This window comes from Symsagittifera roscoffensis, chromosome 2 (genome assembly GCF_963678635.1).
Source record: "Symsagittifera roscoffensis chromosome 2, txSymRosc1.1, whole genome shotgun sequence".
NCBI lineage: Eukaryota > Metazoa > Xenacoelomorpha > Acoela > Convolutidae > Symsagittifera > Symsagittifera roscoffensis.
The window spans coordinates 44,286,566-44,305,233 of NC_087063.1; the positions used below are offsets into that span (position 1 = coordinate 44,286,566).

An 18,668-nucleotide genomic window follows, 5' to 3' on the forward strand; every position below is an offset into this window, starting at 1 on the left:
GCGCCGAAAAACCCGATTCAAAAAGCTTTTCAAAAAGTGCCTAAGAACACTTTTTTCGGCCTGTTTTTTTTTTAAAAAAATTTGCGCACAAATTTTTGTCGAAACCAGTCTTCGTATGAATTTATGAGAGCTCAGAGAATCAATTTGGTCGATTGAACAAAAAGGTCGACAAAGATTTCTCTGCTGAAAAAAAAATTACCTCATGATCCAGGTCTTAAGAGTAATGAACGTTGTGAAGACTCTTATATAGGTCTTGCAGAAAAAAATTCTTAAAATGCTCTTATAACTGTAGATGTACATTCATACATATTGATGCATTTATGAATGCACTTAGGTGTATGTGAACTTTTTGAGTTCAGTTGAAATTCATTTGCTGAAAGTTACGTAAAAAGCGCTCTTCAAATACGAACATGGAAATGACGCGAAAAAACGTTAACGATTTCTACTTTCGAAAGTGGAATTTAATTTTAAGATTTCCAACGGTATAAAATTTTTATCTATTGATCCAGTTTCTGCAAATTCGGTAAATGTAATCAAAAAAGTGCCGATCAAAATCGTTCTAGAAAATCAAAGAGCTTAAAGAGCATCGATTTTTTCTTTGAAATTCGAAAGTTGAGAATTTTTCAACTAAGTCAGTGTTTTTTTAATGTTTACTTGCGTTCATTACTTTTTTTCCAATTTTCGATTGGTTATGTTTCAAATTGGTTTAATTGTATGAAAAAATGCCAACTGTTCTTGCAAGTGTTTTAACTGTTTTCCATGTTCCCAAATGTGATAAGTTTTCAAAAATTCCGTATTTTTTTCTCATCAACTTTTTTCCAACTGTCTGCTAGCTTTGTTTTGAAGAAGTCTTGAACTAAATAGAGTTGACGTGTTTTTTTTGCTTCAGATATTTATGCGTGGCAGTGATTGCGAATAAAAGACGCAGAAATGTAATGAAGGACTTGGTGAAGATCATTGAACAGGAGAGCTACGCGTACAAGGATCCAATCACACAGTTTGTGTCTTGTCTCTTTGTGGACTATGACTTCGATGGGGCTCAGAACAAGCTAAAGGTCAGATTTTCTTCCAGAATTGAAATTAACTATTAAAAGCAACACGTGTCGTATATTTGCGTGATCTAGAATGGTCCAATCGATGATTTTGAAAAAAAGAGCTTTTTGAAAATATATTTTTGTAAACGCTCATCATACTGGATAAATTTGGGTATTTTTACTTATTCTGCCCAAAATCAACATCTTGAACTGAACCAATTTTGATTGCATCTGATTGTCTAGAATTAATCAGGTCAACTCCAAATGTTTTACTCAGTTTTAAAGTATACTTAGAAATAGCCGAATTCACCGAAAACATAAATTGTTTGGTAAAATATTCAAGATGATTTCAAAAAAGCTACCGAGATTTGCTCAGACTGCTAAAAATTACAAAAAAAATATAGCTCCAGGAGAAAAAAATGACCCCAACCTTCTGCGTTGCTCTAATTTCGGCCTTGATTGCAGTCTCCTTCAGAAAATAGTTATCGTATTTGTATTAACCAATCAAGCGCGAACAGTTTTGTTTTCTACTCTATACATTGACCTAGCCAAATTACCAAATTTGGACGGAATAAGGAAGAAATACCCATAAATTTGTCTGTATCCGATCTTATTGACACAACAAGGACCTTGGGTTGATTTCTCCACGTGATTTTGGGTACGTCAAAGAAGGTTCTTATTTGAACTTATGAAGTAAATTTAAGTCATTCCAGAGAAACTTTTCAAGTCATTATTCCGACTCCGAAGACTCGTTATTTACACTACGACTATCCTTTCTTTTTAACTAAAGTCGAAAATATTGGTGCCACTATTGGGGCGCTTTTATGGCTTTTTGATAGCATGTGCTTTCACATTCGAGTAGTAATAAGTTAACACAGTTGATGCATTTTTAAACTAGCGTCAGCTTAGTGTATTATTAAGAATCTTTTTTTTTCTAAATTAAGTCGCAATAAATTGGTGCCACTATTGGGGCACTCTTACGGCTTTTTGATAGCATGTGCTTGGACATTCGAGTAGTAATAAGTCAACACAGTTGCTGCATTTTTACACTAGCGTCAGCTTAGTGTATTATGAAGAACCTTCTTTTTTCGAACCTAAGTCGCAAATATTGGTGCCACTTTTGGGGCACTTTTACAGTTTTTTGATAGCATGCGCTTTGACTTTCGAATACTAATAAGTTAACACCGTTGATGCATGTTTAATTCATCAATCGAACCCAAAAAAGCTTTTTGTTTCAAACGACAACAATAATTAACAAGTCAATTTCAGAATTTTTAAAGTCAACATATCTCGCACTTTTTGAAATGCTTAATTTATACATAATGTTGCTTCATGTTTTGCGATCTATTACTCCCAAAGTTAGTGTGGACGCGTTCAGTTTGTTATATTCGAGATTATTACTTGCAAAATTGGGGCTTTTTGTATTTAGTGCCACTTTTGCTGAATGACATTGGCAATTTATTAGCATATGCAGCTGCTTTGTTTATGACTAGAGTTTGTCGGTGGTTAAGCGTGGTTAGTGCGTGAGAATCTCTTGATTGCAGTATGTCGCAGATCGAATCCTAGATTTAGACGAAGTTCTGCTAATTCGAGGCTGATTTCTTTTTTTCTTATTGTTTTTCCTAGAGCTGCTTTTCGTCATGTTCTCGCTAATGTTTGCGAAGCGAAGCTTCCCCTTTGTGTAAATTCATCAATTGAACCGAAAGAAGCCCTTTGTTTCAAACAACATAACAATGATAAAAACACGATTTCATAAATTTTCGAACTCAATAGATCTCGCATCTTTTCGAAATGCATTATTTATACATATTGTGGCTTGATGATTTGCGATATCTTACTTGCAAAGTTACTGTGGACGCCTTCAGTTTGATATATTTCAAGTTATTAACTGCAAAATTGTCTCTATTTGTATTTGGTGCCACTTTTGCTGAATGGCATTGGCAATTGATTAGCATATGTAGCTGCTTGATTTGTGACTAGTGTTTGACGGTTGTTAAGTGACCGAGGGTGAGAGAACACAGGCAGAGAGGTCGCAGGTTTGAAGCCCAAACATAGCAAAACTATTTCTAGGCTTATCTCTATCTTTTCTTGTTTCACTTTATAAAGCTGATTTTTTGTCGGGTTCTCGCTAGAGTTTGCGAAGCGCAGCGGTTGCAAAGCGCAGCGTAGCGATTGTATACAAATTGGATGAATTTTACAACACATCGTATTTACAAAAGCAATCAGTTTAGTGTATTATTAAGAAACTTCTTTTTTCTAACCTAAATCGCAAATTAAAGTGTTCCTTAAAAGTGTTTAGTTTTTTGGAAATTTCACTATAGCATTGGAAATTGCAGAGCATCTGTTCTCTGCTTCATTTGTGGCTAGTGTTCGGTACCTTTTAAGCTTCTGTGACTGATTGGTTCGTGATTCTTAATCTCTAGGTCTCAGGTTCGACTCTCAGACGTTGCCGCATTTTTGCTAATTTGAGGCTTACTTATACTTTTGCTTATTGCACAAATAAGCAGAAGTATAAATAAGTATAGAGCTGCTTTTTGTCGTGTTCTGGCTAGTGTTTGCGGTTTGCGAAGCAAAGCTTTGCCTCTGTGTTCCAAAAATCTGTCGAGCGGGTGTGAGATTTTGCCATGGCTAATTTACGGGTAGATGAGCGGATGAGAAGAGGTTTTTTCTTACAACGAGTGCCGATATTCTTGTTTATTAGCTCGTTATACTTGCCAGCGTAAGGTAATAGTACGACTATTGTTTTTGTTCCAACCTGAGTCACAAACATTAGTGTTATTTTTGGTGGCACTTTTGAAGCTGGCTGCATTAGCAGTTTGATAGCATGTGCTTTGACATTCTATTAGTAATAAATTTACACAGTTGGTGCATTTAAAATTCATCAAATGAAGCCAAAAATGCTTTTGTTTTCAAACAATAGAACAATCAGAAAAACTCCATTTCAGAAATTTTACAACTCAATATATTTCAATTTTTTGTAATTTAGTGTGTGTTAATAATGTAGTGTTATTAATGCTGATGAAGCTTTTGTAGTCTTCTAGAGAGGGACTCTTTGCACGATGAAAATCGCTGCGAAGGGCACCAACCTACCTTTACTTTTTTTGGAGCGCAAAAAGCATGCTAGGCCCGGGATTTTGGTTTCGAAGCGTCCTAAATCGGCTGTGTCTATTAATTCTAGTCCTCCTTTCTAACCGGCATCCCTCCAAACCCGGGTCCTAAGTCTGCCATCCGTGCAAGCCGAGAATTGCACACTCCAGTAAATGTTTCGTATCATATTTGCCGACGGATCCACCTACAGTCTTCGAATCGCATAACTTCAGCAGCTTTTCTGAAACTTTAACTTTCCGACTTATAAAAACCACCCTATTGGCTCTTCGAGAAAAACACTCCCGAATTATCCGAATCTAAAAAGTTATAACGTTTCAATTCCCCGACCTGTAACAAATCTCACGAAACCAATCACCAGCTGCAATTACGTTGTTATTTTCCTTCAATTAAATTGCAATGGCATATCTGGAGAATCACCAGAAATAAATCACTAGTGTGTGAGTATGAAATACAGCAGTTTTTCCAGTAAAAAGTTAGAAAAACGATACTTGAGCCCAGTTTACACAGCCCAGTTTCACGAGGGATAGTCCGCGAGAGGGAGGAGGACTTCTCACTGCGTTCATAGATTTCTCCTTCAATAAGGCGTTTGAGGCACAGTGTTTGAAATTAATGGCTTACAACCAAAAACACCGTTCAACAAACTTTAAAATTCCTCTGCGCAGCAGTTGACGAAAAGGCGCTCATTGCTGCACTGCTTGCCGAAGGCATTGCCATTGTTGTGGGAGACGCAAGTGCCAGCTAGCCTCTCTATATTCAAAAGTACTTGAGGATATCAGAAGAGAAACTTTAGGAACTGAGGGTGCGACGTTCTTCAGATTCGTAGAGTGCATACCAGACGTGCCCCAAACATCAGGCTTACAGCAGCTAGCTTATGCATTCGGTATTTTTTGAAGCTATTATCAGGCTGCAGAGGACTTCAGGTCGTGAGTCAGTCCAGATTTGAGACATTTTGAAAAGAACATTGCGCTTATAACGTCCAAAATACTAAAAATAGTGAAATGTTTTTATCAGGGAAGGTAAATTTAAAAAATATCTGAGTAAATACCGGTTTACATTGACTAATTTGTATAGATTGTTGTGATGTCATTAGAAGATAAGTTCATAGAAGACAAGCTACCTTTCAGTATTTGGTCATGAAAGTGTAAACTTTATCAAAATATCTAGCCATATTGAATTTCGTCTTTCACAATTTCGGACAAGAAATTGGGCTCCTCATAGTTGTCAGCGATTCGTTCTAGTCTAGTGACACTGTCCTCTAAGCGGATCAATGACTGTGTGATTGAATTATTAGCCGACACCTCAGATGGGTTCCACTCGAGTGCCTCAATCGCAAATCGGACCGAGTAGTCGAATAGCTGCCTAACCTCTCTAAAGGTTAACATGAAGTACAACAGTTTGGTAGGGTTCGTATACTTCTTTATCTGGCCTAAACTTGTTTCGGCTACTGAAACGTAATGCTTAGATAAATGCTTTCTTATCGCTGTCAAATTTTCGATAGCATCATTTTGTTCTGTAAGATTAGTAATCTGGATCTTGTATGAATATTTCATCACTTCTGCGTCCTCAATATCTCGGCGTCCATCAAAAGAAAAAGTTGGCCTGAATTTTATCTCGCGGATTCCTTTGCGTTCTATGTCATCCCGTACCAGCTCCTGGAGAATTCTTGATTCCTCTGTTGGCGTTTTTTCTTGTCCAGTAGCTGAGGCTCGCTTCTTAATCATTTCAATCGTATCTCGGATTATCACGTAACTGAGTTTCCAGCAGGCGTTCCATTCTGCTGCGTTGATGGCGTGATCAAATGCAGTTACTATGCAGGATTCGTACGTGCTTCCTATTTCGTTAATGTATCTGTCGCGCGAACAGACATCTTGTCTTCCATCGCTCGGTGACCGTAAGTGTTGAAGGTACATCATGGAAACGTGCGTGCATAGCTTGGCGAGTTCTTTTCTCTCCTCACAGGCTGCATCAATTTGAAGTTCTGTTTTATGTTTCTGGTATTGAGGTTCCAGAAACAGAATACTCTGCATGTACTTGTCGGCTGCCAAAATATTATGACCCAATCGGTTATGTTCATGTCCCTTTTGCTCCCAGTTTTCCCACCGGAATAAATCTTCGGTTGGCAGTGGAGCAAGGAAAGGGTTTCTCTCGGTCCTTATATCCGAATGACTTGCTCGACCATAATTTTTCTCATTCCATATAAACTTCTCCAAACACTGTAGTTCATCTAGCACGTCCGCGTAGTTAACTAGAAGATTGCATAGTTTGAAGGCGTTCTTGCGATCTTTGATGAAGGCTTCTGTGCATAGATATGAGCTAAAGAAGAACTTGAAACGCCATTCGCAGCCTGAACTATCCTTTAAAAACACCAGAAGGCGGATTCCAAATGTTTGCAATGCTTCTAAATCCTCTTTCTTGTAAACGTCATCTATTTGAAAGATAGTTTCATCGTTTGGGCCTAGGAAGACATTAACGCCCTCAATTTTGGGAATCTTTATTCGCGAGTTGACTTCTGAAATACTTCGCAATCCCTCGAAATGTGTCAATGGACCTACTAAAATAGTTGGAGTCTTAGCAGCAATTTTCAGTTCAATGAGCTCGGAAAGAGAACCAGCGTTTGCACTGTTGGCTTTTCCGCTACTATCACAGTGCGTGAACTCATTATTACCTCCTTCGGCTATCACAAGAACTAGTTTGGTGGATGCTCTGGTCACAGCTGTGAAAAACTTAAGTCCAAGGTCGGCTCGGATATCTTGAGGCTTTTTGTGGTGCATCAAAACAACTACTATTCCAAATTCAGCTCCTTCAATGTCTGCTTCTTTGAAGAAACATATTGTTGGCAAGGAAGAGCGAGACACTCTAGTTGGGTCTTGTTTGGATTCGCCATTATTTTCTGTTGAACTGTAAGAATAACTTGGGCTTCTGCATTCTAACCCTCTTGCTTCAAGGCCTTCAAGTACTTTCTGTCTGCTTTCCGAATCAATAAAAGGAACCACTGGTACCAACTCCAGACCTTTGGATCTCTCTGCATATTCAACAATGCTGGAGACCGACTCTTCGATGAAAAGATTGACAATGTCTGTCTCTGATTTGTAGCCCTGTTGGCTGATTGTTCGAATGTCCGGTCTCTCCCCGTCAAAGTTATGTGCAGGTTTGCACTCAAATTCAAAATTTTGTAAACTACTGCCCTTAATCCATCCGTCTGCAAATTGAGCAATTTTGCAAGTAGATCTGAGTGAAGCGCCAAGGTGAATATGCTGGTAGGAGCTGTCGAGAGTTTCATCTTTGTTAGATGCAAATAGAACACAGTGCTGGTCTTCTCTCAGATCTCCGAGTAGATATTCGTGGTTCACGTGCCTGAATTCATCGCAGAGTAATAATTTGCTCGGCTGTAGTTGTCGCTTGAAAAGATCATGGAAGATTTTTGCTTTCTCTTCCTCGAAGGTCTGTAAAGTCCGGAAATCTTGCCCAACTGAAACGAGTTTTGAGAACTAAACATTGTATGAGAACAATTGATGGCTAGATATTTTTGAGAAGTGCACTTTCACAACCTTCGAGTTTGAATAGAAAATCAATATCAGCGTTACCTGGAGTTGTATAAACAGATATTGCTGTTGAGCTGAGCATCGTCTGCAGAAGAGTAGTTAGAACTGGGGAACTGAAGCTTCCGTCGCACACTAACACTTTAGTTGACCCCTCCTTGTCCGGAGTTTCAGCTTTTGCAGTTGCCGAGCTGCTGGGAGCGTCTTCAAATAGACATTGAGCCATCTTGGCTATGAATGTGAGTAGCATGGTCTTTCCAGAGCCCTTGCAACCGGTTACTATCAACCTCAGGCCCTTTTTGTTTGCCTTATCGTCTTTTGACGACTTCACCTGCACCAGTCGCTGGAATACCGTGGAAATTATGTTAAGCTGATCGTTAGTCCATATGATGAATCTTTTCTTCTCGGATCCGTGGCGCTGTGCATGTGATGCATCTGTCAATTTTTCTTTGATTATTTCATCAACTGATGCCGCTTGTTGCACTTGCTGGATATATTTAGATTGACTTCGTTTCGAGACAGTCTGCATGAAGTTCATGCTCATCTGGTTGTGGATGAGAGCCAATGAGCCTTCGAGAGAATTTAAAGCAACCAATCGTGCAACCAGTACCTCAAGTTGCTCCCCCATTTGAATATCCCCAATTTGGGATAATTGCTGGGACCAAGTAGCGCCAAAGTTTTCTGTTTTTAGGTCGGTTTTTGTAAATATCAGTGTTTTGCTAGTCGCATCCATATTTGATGGCGGCTGAAGATTGCGGAATTTTCCTTTGTTGTCATCGTGGAAAGTGCACAAAACATTATGGATTGGAATGGGATTGTCTTTTGATTCGTCTTGACCATATTGAAGAAGCAGCCTTACGAAGTTTCCGTGATTTTGCATGTCATTTATGATCTTCTGAGGAGTCAGACCTTTGCCTCCCTGTTTTTTGATGTTGAAAACGAACACGCCTTTACTTGGATGAATTAGCACAGTGTCTATTTCAACATGAGCAATTGTTGTTTTGAACAGCTCTCGCCCGTTTATATTTGGGAACACTATTATGCCTTCCCGATCTGGATCGGACGAGTTAAGGAGCATCTTGTATACTTTAATTTCACCGATTTCACCCTTCTGAAGCGAACCAAACTCCTTCTGCATGTCAGAGGACATCTGTACGTTGTGTAGGAACAGCCGAGGTATTCTAGCAGTGGGAACAGACGTCACATTGCCACTGTTGGGCCATCTTGGGTACTGGTTGCGCAACATCTGAAGAAGCGTTTTGTTTTCCCTGAAGGGAACTCGCCTTCCTCCAGGCATGTCTAGCTCGAAAGAAGACAGCTCTTCGAAAAAAAGTTTCTCATCATCCATCTGATTTCTTTCTTGTGATTGCGTTCGTTATATTTTGGTTGAATTGTTGGGTTATTTTGTTTTGTATGCTAAATACTTGCCACGCAATGACATTTGGACTTCTTCGCATTCGTCGATATGCTAATTTAAAATAAACTAGATTTTGCTGACGAGTCTTATGTGCTTTAAATTACAAATGTCGACATACTATTATTTGTTCAAATTAAATAAAAATACAACCATTTTTCTTCCCTCTGAAACTGAGGTCTTTCAATTGAACAACAGCAGAAAAACGCTTGTATTTTTTCAGTGAAGTTTTTTTTGGTTATATCGGTTGAATGAATTATTTCTATAAATTGGTTTAAAATAAACACTGTTAACCAGTCAGATAATTCATTTAAGTCGCTAAAGGAGCTTGCTGTTTTACAAAATATTAAATATTACGTTTAGGTTAGTAAGATTTTTATCTGATGGTTGTTTCAACGAATGATTGTGAACTCAATCACTCGAATAAGACCTAGATAACTTTGACCACTCCAGATTTAAGAAAGGCAGAGTTAGTTATTAAATGAGACTTAATAGCTGTTTATAGTACAGTGATGACTAAATAGATAATTAAATGCGAGTTTAAGGTGATGCGATTTTTCTATTAAAATTGAAACTATTTTCGAAAAAACAAATTCATCAACAATTTTTACGCTTGCGATTCGCAAGCGTCTTTAAATCGGAACATGGGCTTTTTTTCAGGTAAAGAGTTTTTCTAACAGAGTCATTGAACCTTTTTCTTTTCAATTCTTTCGTTACTTCTCTTTTCGGCAACCAATAGACATGAGTTCTGTTCGAAAGTTGTGTTTATGTTGGTTGCACATTTTCCTTCTCTGATTTAGTTTAATTTAAGTTTGCTCATATTTTTTATGGTTCAATAAACGCGGTGAAGGCACTTTTGTATAGATCGTATTGATTTTTTTTTTGAAATTGTCTGCCGGTTTGACTTTTGATTTACTTTCAAGTTTAATTCAAATCATTCGATAACAGTAAGGCAATTCCAGTTTCGAATACCCAAATTTTTTCAATGGCGCAAAAATATTTCAAGGCTTCAGTAAAAAAAATTTAAATTTTCAGATTTCCCAATGGAATAATTAAATTATTGATTGATTCAGTTTTAATTCTGGAAGCTCAAAGAGCTTTAAGATGATACATATTCAATTGAAAGATAATGTTGTAGGGATTTTCCCATGCATAAGTGGATTTTTCTTGATTTGTTAGGGAAACCGCTATAGACTTGGAAAAAGTCAAGTTTTTGACATTATGAATACTTTACCTTTCCAATCAGCACTACATATTCTTTAAAATTATTGAGCATGTACCTCCAGCCTTAGCTGAGTCACTAGCTCACTTAGTCACAGCAATTTGAACATAACAATTTTCAAGAAAAGCTGTTTAACAGTTATTTCATTTGCGAGAGCAAGTGAATTGTAATTGGGTACTAGACTGTTTTTTTTCCCGTAAATATCTTTTCTTACATAATCTGTAAGAAATGTCTGCATTTTGTGTAGTTACTTTCATGTGCAAAACGTACAAGCTGACATGCTCAAATTTGTGAAAGTTCAAGTTAAACTATCTAATATATCATTTTAGTTAGTGGTTAGTGGTTTTTGTCTTAATTTCTGTCCGTTGATTTTCCAAACGTTTTTTTAGCAAATATAGATGATATTATGTGTTAGGCTTTTCAAGCAGTTTTTTTCCAGTGTTCGGGTTTTTCTTCAGCAATTTTTCACAATACTTGACAGGCAAAAATTTTTCTATAGATGTATCTTTTTCGACGACTGCTTTTTTTCTTTACAATATCGTGTAAGGCAATATCGTTCGCTTCTGTGTCAAATAAATAACTGCAATCGATGTAATGATATTTCTTATTATTGTTGAAAGATTATATTGCATGTTTAAATGTTACTCATTGAAGTGAATTGTCTTTTATTTAAGTGGTGTTTTCAGGAAAAAAAAAACATAATTTTTGTTGACTCCCACTTTTTATTTTAATTTCACTTTCGCATTCTTATTCATTTAATTAAATATGGGCAAATTTTTCTCCAATAATTGAAAAGCAAATGTCGTGAAGGATACATTTTTTCTGCAGTTTCGTAATTTAAATTAAATTTATTGATTTCTTATCAAAATACAATATTGCGATTGATGCAATGTTCTTATTATTGTATCTCAGAAGTTATCGTGAAATGCAAAGAGTTTTAAGACGAGTTAGTTTTCTCAAGGAAGTTCGCGAAATCAAAATTATGTAATTTTTCTTGGATTTTTCAGTGCATTTACACTTTTCCAGATGTCTGATGTATGTTTTACTCGGATAACTTGTCAATTTTTTTGCTAGTACCATTTCTTTCCGGTTGAGCTACATGTGTGTTTTCTAGGAATGTGAAGCTGTCATCACAAACGACTTCTTCTCAACTGCGTGTACTGAGGATTTTATGGAGAATGCACGTCTGTATATCTTCGAGATGTTCTGTCGTATCCATCAGGTCATCTCGATTGACATGTTGGCCCGAAAACTAAATATGGGTGCTGAACAAGCCGAACAATGGATTGTGAATCTGATCCGAGATGCGAGAATGGACGCCAAAATTGATTCCCAAAAGGGACACGTGTTAATGGGAACTGTAGATGTTACAGTATACCAACAGGTTTTGGATAAGGTGAGGGCGCTCCAGTTTAGAACGCAGCAGTTGGCTAATAATCTGAACAAGCTCTCGGATCAACATCATTCTAACCAGTCTCATTCGTCGCATGGCTACAAGTCGGCGGGAAGTGCATCCTCGCATCAGTTCGGAGCTCTGACCAACAATAAGCAAGAGTCTTCGGCGCCCACGTCAGTTTGGAATACCGGCGCGCTTTGATCATATTAAGTATTAACAGTTGTCGGTGCGGTAAATGATATCAATTTGTGAATTTCAAAGCATCAAAACATACTACAGTTGCAGTTTGATCAAGAAAATTCCCCAATTTATGCGAATCCTCGATTTTTCTGAATACTCAGTTTTGATGCTTAAAACGACCTTTTTTTGCATAGCAACGGTGTTATTTGATATCTGCAACAGCGTGGAGTCATTTGTCGGTTTGAGACCAGTTGACTGCATAAAATTATCTCGATGTTTTTGCTTGCTTTGAATTGATTATTGGACGACAACGAGTTTTTTTTCAATCTTACAGTTGTTTGGAATGTCTAGAAGCGATGTGCAGTTAAAAGTTGAAGAGATCATCTATCGATTCAGGGATGCAGAGAAATGTTTATAAATATGTTACTGGCGATGTTTTTGACGATCGGAAGAATTTCAAAAGAACTGGTCTGAATTTCAGATCTGATAATGGAGCGTCTTCTTCGACTGGGTGGTCTCGGCGGTCTGGGAGGGGGAGGGGCTTCCCAACAGCAGCCGCAAGATGGTCCCATGGTGGACACAGCAGAGACCATCTACATATCCTCCATGTCACTCCTGAAGATGTTGAAGCACGGGAGAGCAGGAGTGCCGATGGAGGTGATGGGTCTGATGCTGGGCGAGTTTGTAGATGATTACACTGTGAAGGTTAGTCAAATTTACTCTCCCCAAAAAATGGAATTTCAGGGTAAACTTTATGCCATAGTAAGTGACCTGTGGTTTGCTCATGTGTTTTTTGTTTCCGTTTTTTAAATTTGATGTATGATTTATTTTCAAGTTCACTAAATCCGTTCACTAAAGGGAAGAAAAATCATTGCGCCATACTATAGCCAATTTGCTAATGGCGACCGACGCATAGTTTCAGAATTCAATTTTGATTTAAAGTTTCCCTGCTGAATAAAAGAAATACCTACTGATCCAGTTTTCTCAAAGTGGGTTAGCTTTATCAATAATAATAGCAGAAATTGAAAACTGTTCAAAAACGTTAGTTTTTTTATCTGTTTCCTTAGAATTCAGTGACACTTTATATTTTTGTTATACTTTTGCTTTCAAATCTAAAAATCATCTGTTTAGGTTTTTCTTTTAAGATAATGTGGCTGCAAAAGCTAGCTCTGAAATTCACAGAGGGAAATGTTGGTCTTTGATTGGGGTTTTTTTTCTATGCAAAAGTAGGTAGACGAATCAAGGAATAATATGTTGCGTATAGTTTTATGGTCTTAATTGAGTCCAGTTTATTGCTGCTTCCAGGTGACAGATGTGTTCGCAATGCCTCAGTCTGGAACGGGAGTCAGCGTAGAGGCAGTTGACCCCGTGTTCCAGGCCAAAATGTTGGACATGTTGAAGCAAACCGGCAGACCAGAGATGGTGGTCGGCTGGTACCACTCCCACCCTGGCTTCGGCTGCTGGCTCTCCGGAGTGGACATCAACACACAGCAGTCGTTCGAGGCACTCTCAGACCGAGCAGTTGCAGTGGTGGTGGATCCGATTCAGAGTGTGAAAGGGAAAGTAGTGATCGATGCGTTTAGATTGATCAATGCTAACCTGATGGTCCTAGGACAGGAACCACGACAGACGACTTCCGTGCTGGGACATATTAACAAACCATCCATACAAGTGAGATTACTGATTGAATTTAAATTCAAGTAATCATAAATTGTTCTTGAAATTACCTTAAATTTTTTCTTTAAAGTTCGAAAGTTGGAAGCTGTTGAAAATGAACGTAGTGATTACTCTTATATATGTAGGTCTTAGTGTTTTTTTTTAAATTTAACAATCGCAAAAGATCCCTCGAAATTTTTTTAAATTTGATTCGGTTAAATATTTGGCCTTAATATAAGTTAGCTTAATAATAAGGTTAAATAATAAGTGTTAAATAGGCAATCTGGATGCCAATAAACTACACGCTGTTTCTGAATATCCTGTTCTGTACGACTACCCTAATACTTATTTCTTTTTTAGGCACTAATACATGGCTTAAACAGACATTACTACAGCATACCAATCAAGTACCGCAAAAACAAACTTGAGCAGAGTATGTTGATGAATTTGCACAAGAAGAACTGGTGCAGTGGATTGCAATTGAGACCATACGATGCCTTAGAAGCTGAGAACCTCAGTCAAGTGGATAGGATGAAGTCGCTAAGTTCACAGTATGCTAAGTGGATCGAAGAGGAGGAGAAGATGAGTAAAGACCAGTTGGAAATCAGGAACGTCGGCAAACAAGATCCGAAGAGACATCTGGAAGAAACTGTTAATGAAGTGCTGACTGAAAATATATCTCAAATACTGCAGTCTACGCTAAACACGGCTGTGTTCCAATAATACTTCGAGTTAGAATAGACTTAAAAATCCATCCAGGACTAGGGTTTGAGAGTATTGTGTTAAAAAAAGTCGACCTAAAGGAGTGTATGGACTAATGATTTTAGATTTATTAATGCTGTTGTAATTATGATGTGACATCAATTTGATTTTATTCAAGTTGAAATTGCGAATGGCTGAGACGTTTTGAGTTTATATGTGAAATGAATTTATTATTCTTGTCAACTTATAGTGCAATCAGCGCCGGCCCAGAACAATTTTTACTGGTCTCTTTTTTCCGATGACCTCGAGCTGCTTCACCGTAGGTTCAATTCAAATGCATTTGTTGAAAGGAAGGAAAAATACGCTCTACAATTAAGTCGAAATGGAACGAGAAAACTTGAATGACTTTTCAACGATTTTAAAAGTTTCGAAGATTTCCCTGCATAATAAGAAAACTAACCATCGATTGGGTTAGTTTTACGAAAAAGTATATGACAAAACTTCAAGTGTTCTCAAAAACAATCAGTCGTTGTTTTCGGTTTTCTGTGGTTTTCTTTTTCATTGATATGTATCTAAATTTCTGTTGACTTTGCCGCTTTCTTGTTTTTTTTTGGCAAATGAAAAATTTTTCCGACTGAAACTGTAAATCAATTTAGTTTTTAAGAGTAATGAACGTAGTTTTTTTTCAGGAAAAAGTCTTTAAATTTGTTCACATTCAATTTTGATTTTTCGTTGTTCGAATTTTCAAGTTCAGTGCATTTCTTTTATTAAAAGGAAGGCAAACTCCACTATCCAACGGCAAAATTGTAAAGGTCAATAACAACGGGATCGATTTCTAATTTCGAAAATGGAAATTAATTATCAGATTTCCCAGCGAAATAAAAGTTCTACATATTGATCCATTTGTCAAATTGGGTTATATTAAGCTAAAAAGTATCCATCATCAATTTTTCAACAAATTCAAAGAGATTTAAGGCCATCTATTTTTTTCTTCGAAATTCAAAATTTGAAGTTTTTTGAAAAAACAAGTTCATTACTCTTTTCCAACTGTCAGTTGGCTATATTCTGTTTAACGAAGTATTTTCACGTATTTACTTGCGTTTGTCATTGAATTTAATCGAGTTAGTTTTTCGATTTCGTCTTGCTGAATTATTATGATAAATTTGTTTTCAAGCTATGCGCGCTACAAAAATGTAAAAAAAAAACTTTTTAGTGTAACGTTTGAAGAACACAACCAGCTCTAGCGGACATGAAGGCCATCCAGCCTGTTTGAATTGCCGCAAACGAACTTTCTAATCCATGAGAATCATGTTTGTTAAACTTTATTTGAATTGTTAAAAAAATTTTCCTTCTGATACTTTGAAGTTACATGAATAACTGATCGTTTTAAGTATCCAAAAAAAAATTTAAAAAACGCAATGCTTAAAACAAAAGCTTTTTTAAAAAATTAATTAAAACCTCTTAGTTTCTAGGTCGCAGGATTGAATCCGACTCGTAACCTAGTTTTTACAAATAACAGGCTTTAATTATTCAGTTATCGGTTATTGATTTCAAAAGAGTTTTTTTAATGAGTTTAGGTTCTGAACAAATAATTAAAGTTGCGAGTTTGGACTGAAGCTCTTGAAGTTTAAAGATATGGATGCTGTTATATACAAAAGGAGTTGTTTGCTGTGCAAGAAACTGAGTGCTCCGACCACAATCATCTAAGAAAAAATCGCTAACGAGAACACATTTTGAGACATGGAAACAATCGCCCGATTCTTTTGTTTGACTGTTAAAGTTGACTGAAATAATCGAAAACCCGATAAAATGACGGGTAATAATAGCTAAGAAAACTGTTGTGAAAGAAAATTGTGAGTGGTTAGCCTCTAATCAATTTTCGTCTCTTGTGTGATTTTTTTCGGAATCCAAATTAAGGGGGAGTTGGTTGGTGCCAAAATGTTCGGTTCTTTAATGCAAAAATTTATTCCGTTGATGGATGCTACATTCTTTAGTATAATGTAAGGGTCTTCAAAAAATGGTTCAGTATGGAACTTAACAACGATTCAATTTGTGTATTTTTGTAAAGTGGTTTTTTTCTACACAAAAACAATTTGATTTGAGGTTGTCAACTTTTAAATTATTCTAGCTATTCGTTTCTGGACTGATGGAAGAATTCATAATTTTACAATGTGTTTCCTTGTGTTATGAAATTTTATATAGAACTGAAAGCTTATAGGCTGTTTTTTTTTCTAATTTAGCTATACACAACTTGCAACCCTTTGAATTGGTTCAGCATGAAAATAAAAAATGTGTTTATCTACAAAAATGTGTGGAACTACGCAAAATATTTCAGTAGTTCAACTGGTGCAGTTGTGTGATGCTGAATAATTGTTGTTTGTTCCACTTAATGGAACATAATTGAAAATCCTGGAAATTTTTTTTAGATAGAACTATCGTTCAAAACTGCTAATTATAAATTCAAAAACCTATTAGGTGGCTTCCTTCATTCTAGCTGATTGTTCAGATGGTATAGAATTGCGGATTCGTAACTTTAAAAAGTGAGAGCAACGAAGTTAAGTTTTCTCGATCTGATTTTTTTTATTATAATTTTTTTTATCTGATTTTTTTTTGATTCTGGATCAACATTTGATTCTAAAAATCTACCTTATTTTTTTACACAAGCATAGCTTGTGTTATAGTATGAAATATCTTTTTTTCAACCTAAAAACATTGTTGCGTCGCAAATATTGTTGCGATAAAATGTATTCATTTTGAAAACGCTCATTTTGACCAATAACCAGCTATTAAGTACAGCCAATGCTAAGGATATTAACACCGACTGTTAATGTTCCGACTTTCGAAACGGAAGTTACGGAATATTTATGATCGGGGCGTTTTTTTCTCCAGACAATTTTCGACTTTTTACCGAGCCATTTTTGACCGATATTTTATATCATTCAAAAGGTATTGTTGTCCTGAGCTTAAATTTGAACAGATATTTTACCTGAGATCAATTTTCGTAAAGTTATAGGAGTTTAAAAAGTGCCCTTTAAGTCAGTTTAGGAAAATTAATGCGCGATTTATTTCGCGCTTTTAACGCGTAAGCGGAGATTTAATCCGTCCTAGAAATTTTCCCAAATTGGTTGAAGAAAGCTTATTTGCCATAATTGATTTGTTACTAGGAGCGAAATTTATCACTTTGTACTTTATATGCCGTGTGGGAGGATGATTTTCACAGAAATCGCAAATTTAAAAAATCATTTTATATAAATTAACATTTATTTTTCTCATGTTATTACTGCTCCATAGATCTTAAAAGGCAGTCGAACCTGGGCAGGGTCGGATGTTTTTAATGAACTTTTCCCTATGCTAGCTTAAATGCGTCCACTCTATGAATTGAGACATGTGCAATTGGTTTTTTTCTTTCTCAATTTGACTGGTACTGCTAATGCGTCGTAATTATCTTGCGCCCATTAATAATTTTTGTAGACTCAAAGTTTTACTCGTTCAAATTTTCCCAGTAGCGTTATCGGTCATATTTTTGCTTGTGTATGCGAAGTGCAACTTCGCCTCTGTGTAAAATTTTAAGATATGGAGTTTGCGCTTAAATTAATGACGTCATTATAGCGCGAAAGTGAAAAAGCTAAAATTAGATTTTCTTATTCAGAATATGAGACTCCGGCAAAGTTTTTGAAATGCATGCTTTTCTTAATTAGCCGGATTTCTAACCACTAAAATGGATATGATTGACAATAGTCCTTTTATATTAGCGTAGCTAATTGCCACTGGACTGATGCAAGGAGTCATAATTTCAAAAATATAAGGCTCTAATTTTTTTTGTGTTTTCGATGTGTGTAAAAAATCATACTAATCCGAAGATTTAATGACCTTCTGTTTGGAAGAAGGCGAACTGATTCTAAACTAAGAAGGTGCGAAATTCTTTGTCCATCGAGATTGTTGTTCTATACAAAGATTTCAAATGCTTAAATCAAACTACAAAATTAGTCCGTGACTTCTTGCATTTTCAATGGACTTGCCTGTTGCTAGATAAGTTTTCCTTGTTGCAATCAACGGCACAGAGTTTGAAATGATGAATCTTTTACTAAAAGGTATGTTGTTGAAAAGTGTGTTATCCAACAAGTTTTGAAAACTATGTGATTTTTTTGTTTTTTTTTAGTAAAGCTGACAGTTAAATGATTACAGATAATGTTAAAAGATAGTGGCTTCAAACTGAAAAACAGCAAGAAAGTTTAGTTTTTATATGAAAAATTCAATATTTCTATATCTTGAAATTTTTCGCGTGTTTTTGGGATGTTAGACTTAGGTTAACAATAAACCGATTCTATAACTGTTTATGCTAGTAAGCTGCGGTTTTTGTTGTTTTCATTTTTTTCAAAGAAAAAAAATGTTTTAGAGAAAAAATCAAAAATGTGAT

The 18,668-nt window shown here is 36.3% G+C and overlaps 3 protein-coding genes across 4 annotated transcripts in view; 2 read left to right on the top strand and 1 right to left on the bottom strand.

The window, feature by feature from the left end:
- Positions 1–14,494, top strand: part of LOC134840539 (26S proteasome non-ATPase regulatory subunit 14-like) — a 436,784-nt gene extending 422,290 nt beyond the window's left edge. The window contains exons 2-4 of one of the 2 annotated variants that reach the window (XM_063856418.1): positions 12,373–12,598; positions 13,199–13,564; positions 13,910–14,494. In XM_063856418.1, the coding sequence (XP_063712488.1) occupies positions 12,383–12,598; positions 13,199–13,564; positions 13,910–14,272 (945 nt within the window). In that variant the 5' untranslated portion in view covers positions 12,373–12,382 and the 3' untranslated portion in view covers positions 14,273–14,494. Of the gene's footprint in view, positions 1–889; positions 1,056–11,431; positions 12,205–12,372; positions 12,599–13,198; positions 13,565–13,909 lie in introns of those variants that run through there. The other variant, XM_063856417.1, reaches the window with a different exon arrangement.
- The window catches only part of LOC134840536 (centriole and centriolar satellite protein ofd1-like), a 370,655-nt gene that overhangs the window by 99,406 nt on the left and 252,581 nt on the right, over positions 1–18,668 (top strand). The gene's annotated exons all lie outside the window — the stretch shown is intronic.
- Positions 4,935–7,929, bottom strand: LOC134839224 (uncharacterized). The gene is made up of 2 exons (XM_063854705.1): positions 7,727–7,929; positions 4,935–7,611 (listed from the first exon to the last, which is right to left on the bottom strand). Exons 1-2 carry the CDS (start codon positions 7,905–7,907, stop codon positions 5,303–5,305), a joined length of 2,490 nt encoding a protein of 829 aa, XP_063710775.1. The 5' UTR covers positions 7,908–7,929; the 3' UTR covers positions 4,935–5,302.

What these genes read in the sequence shown, in the direction of transcription:
- LOC134839224 (XM_063854705.1), bottom strand. Translation starts at nt 7,907, where the DNA reads ATGGCTCAATGTCTATTTGAAGACGCTCCCAGCAGCTCGGCAACTGCA. An exon ending in ATCTGTTTATACAACTCCAG is followed by an intron (nt 7,612 to 7,726) that starts GTAACGCTGATA and finishes AACTCGTTTCAG; the next exon opens with TTGGGCAAGATTTCCGGACT.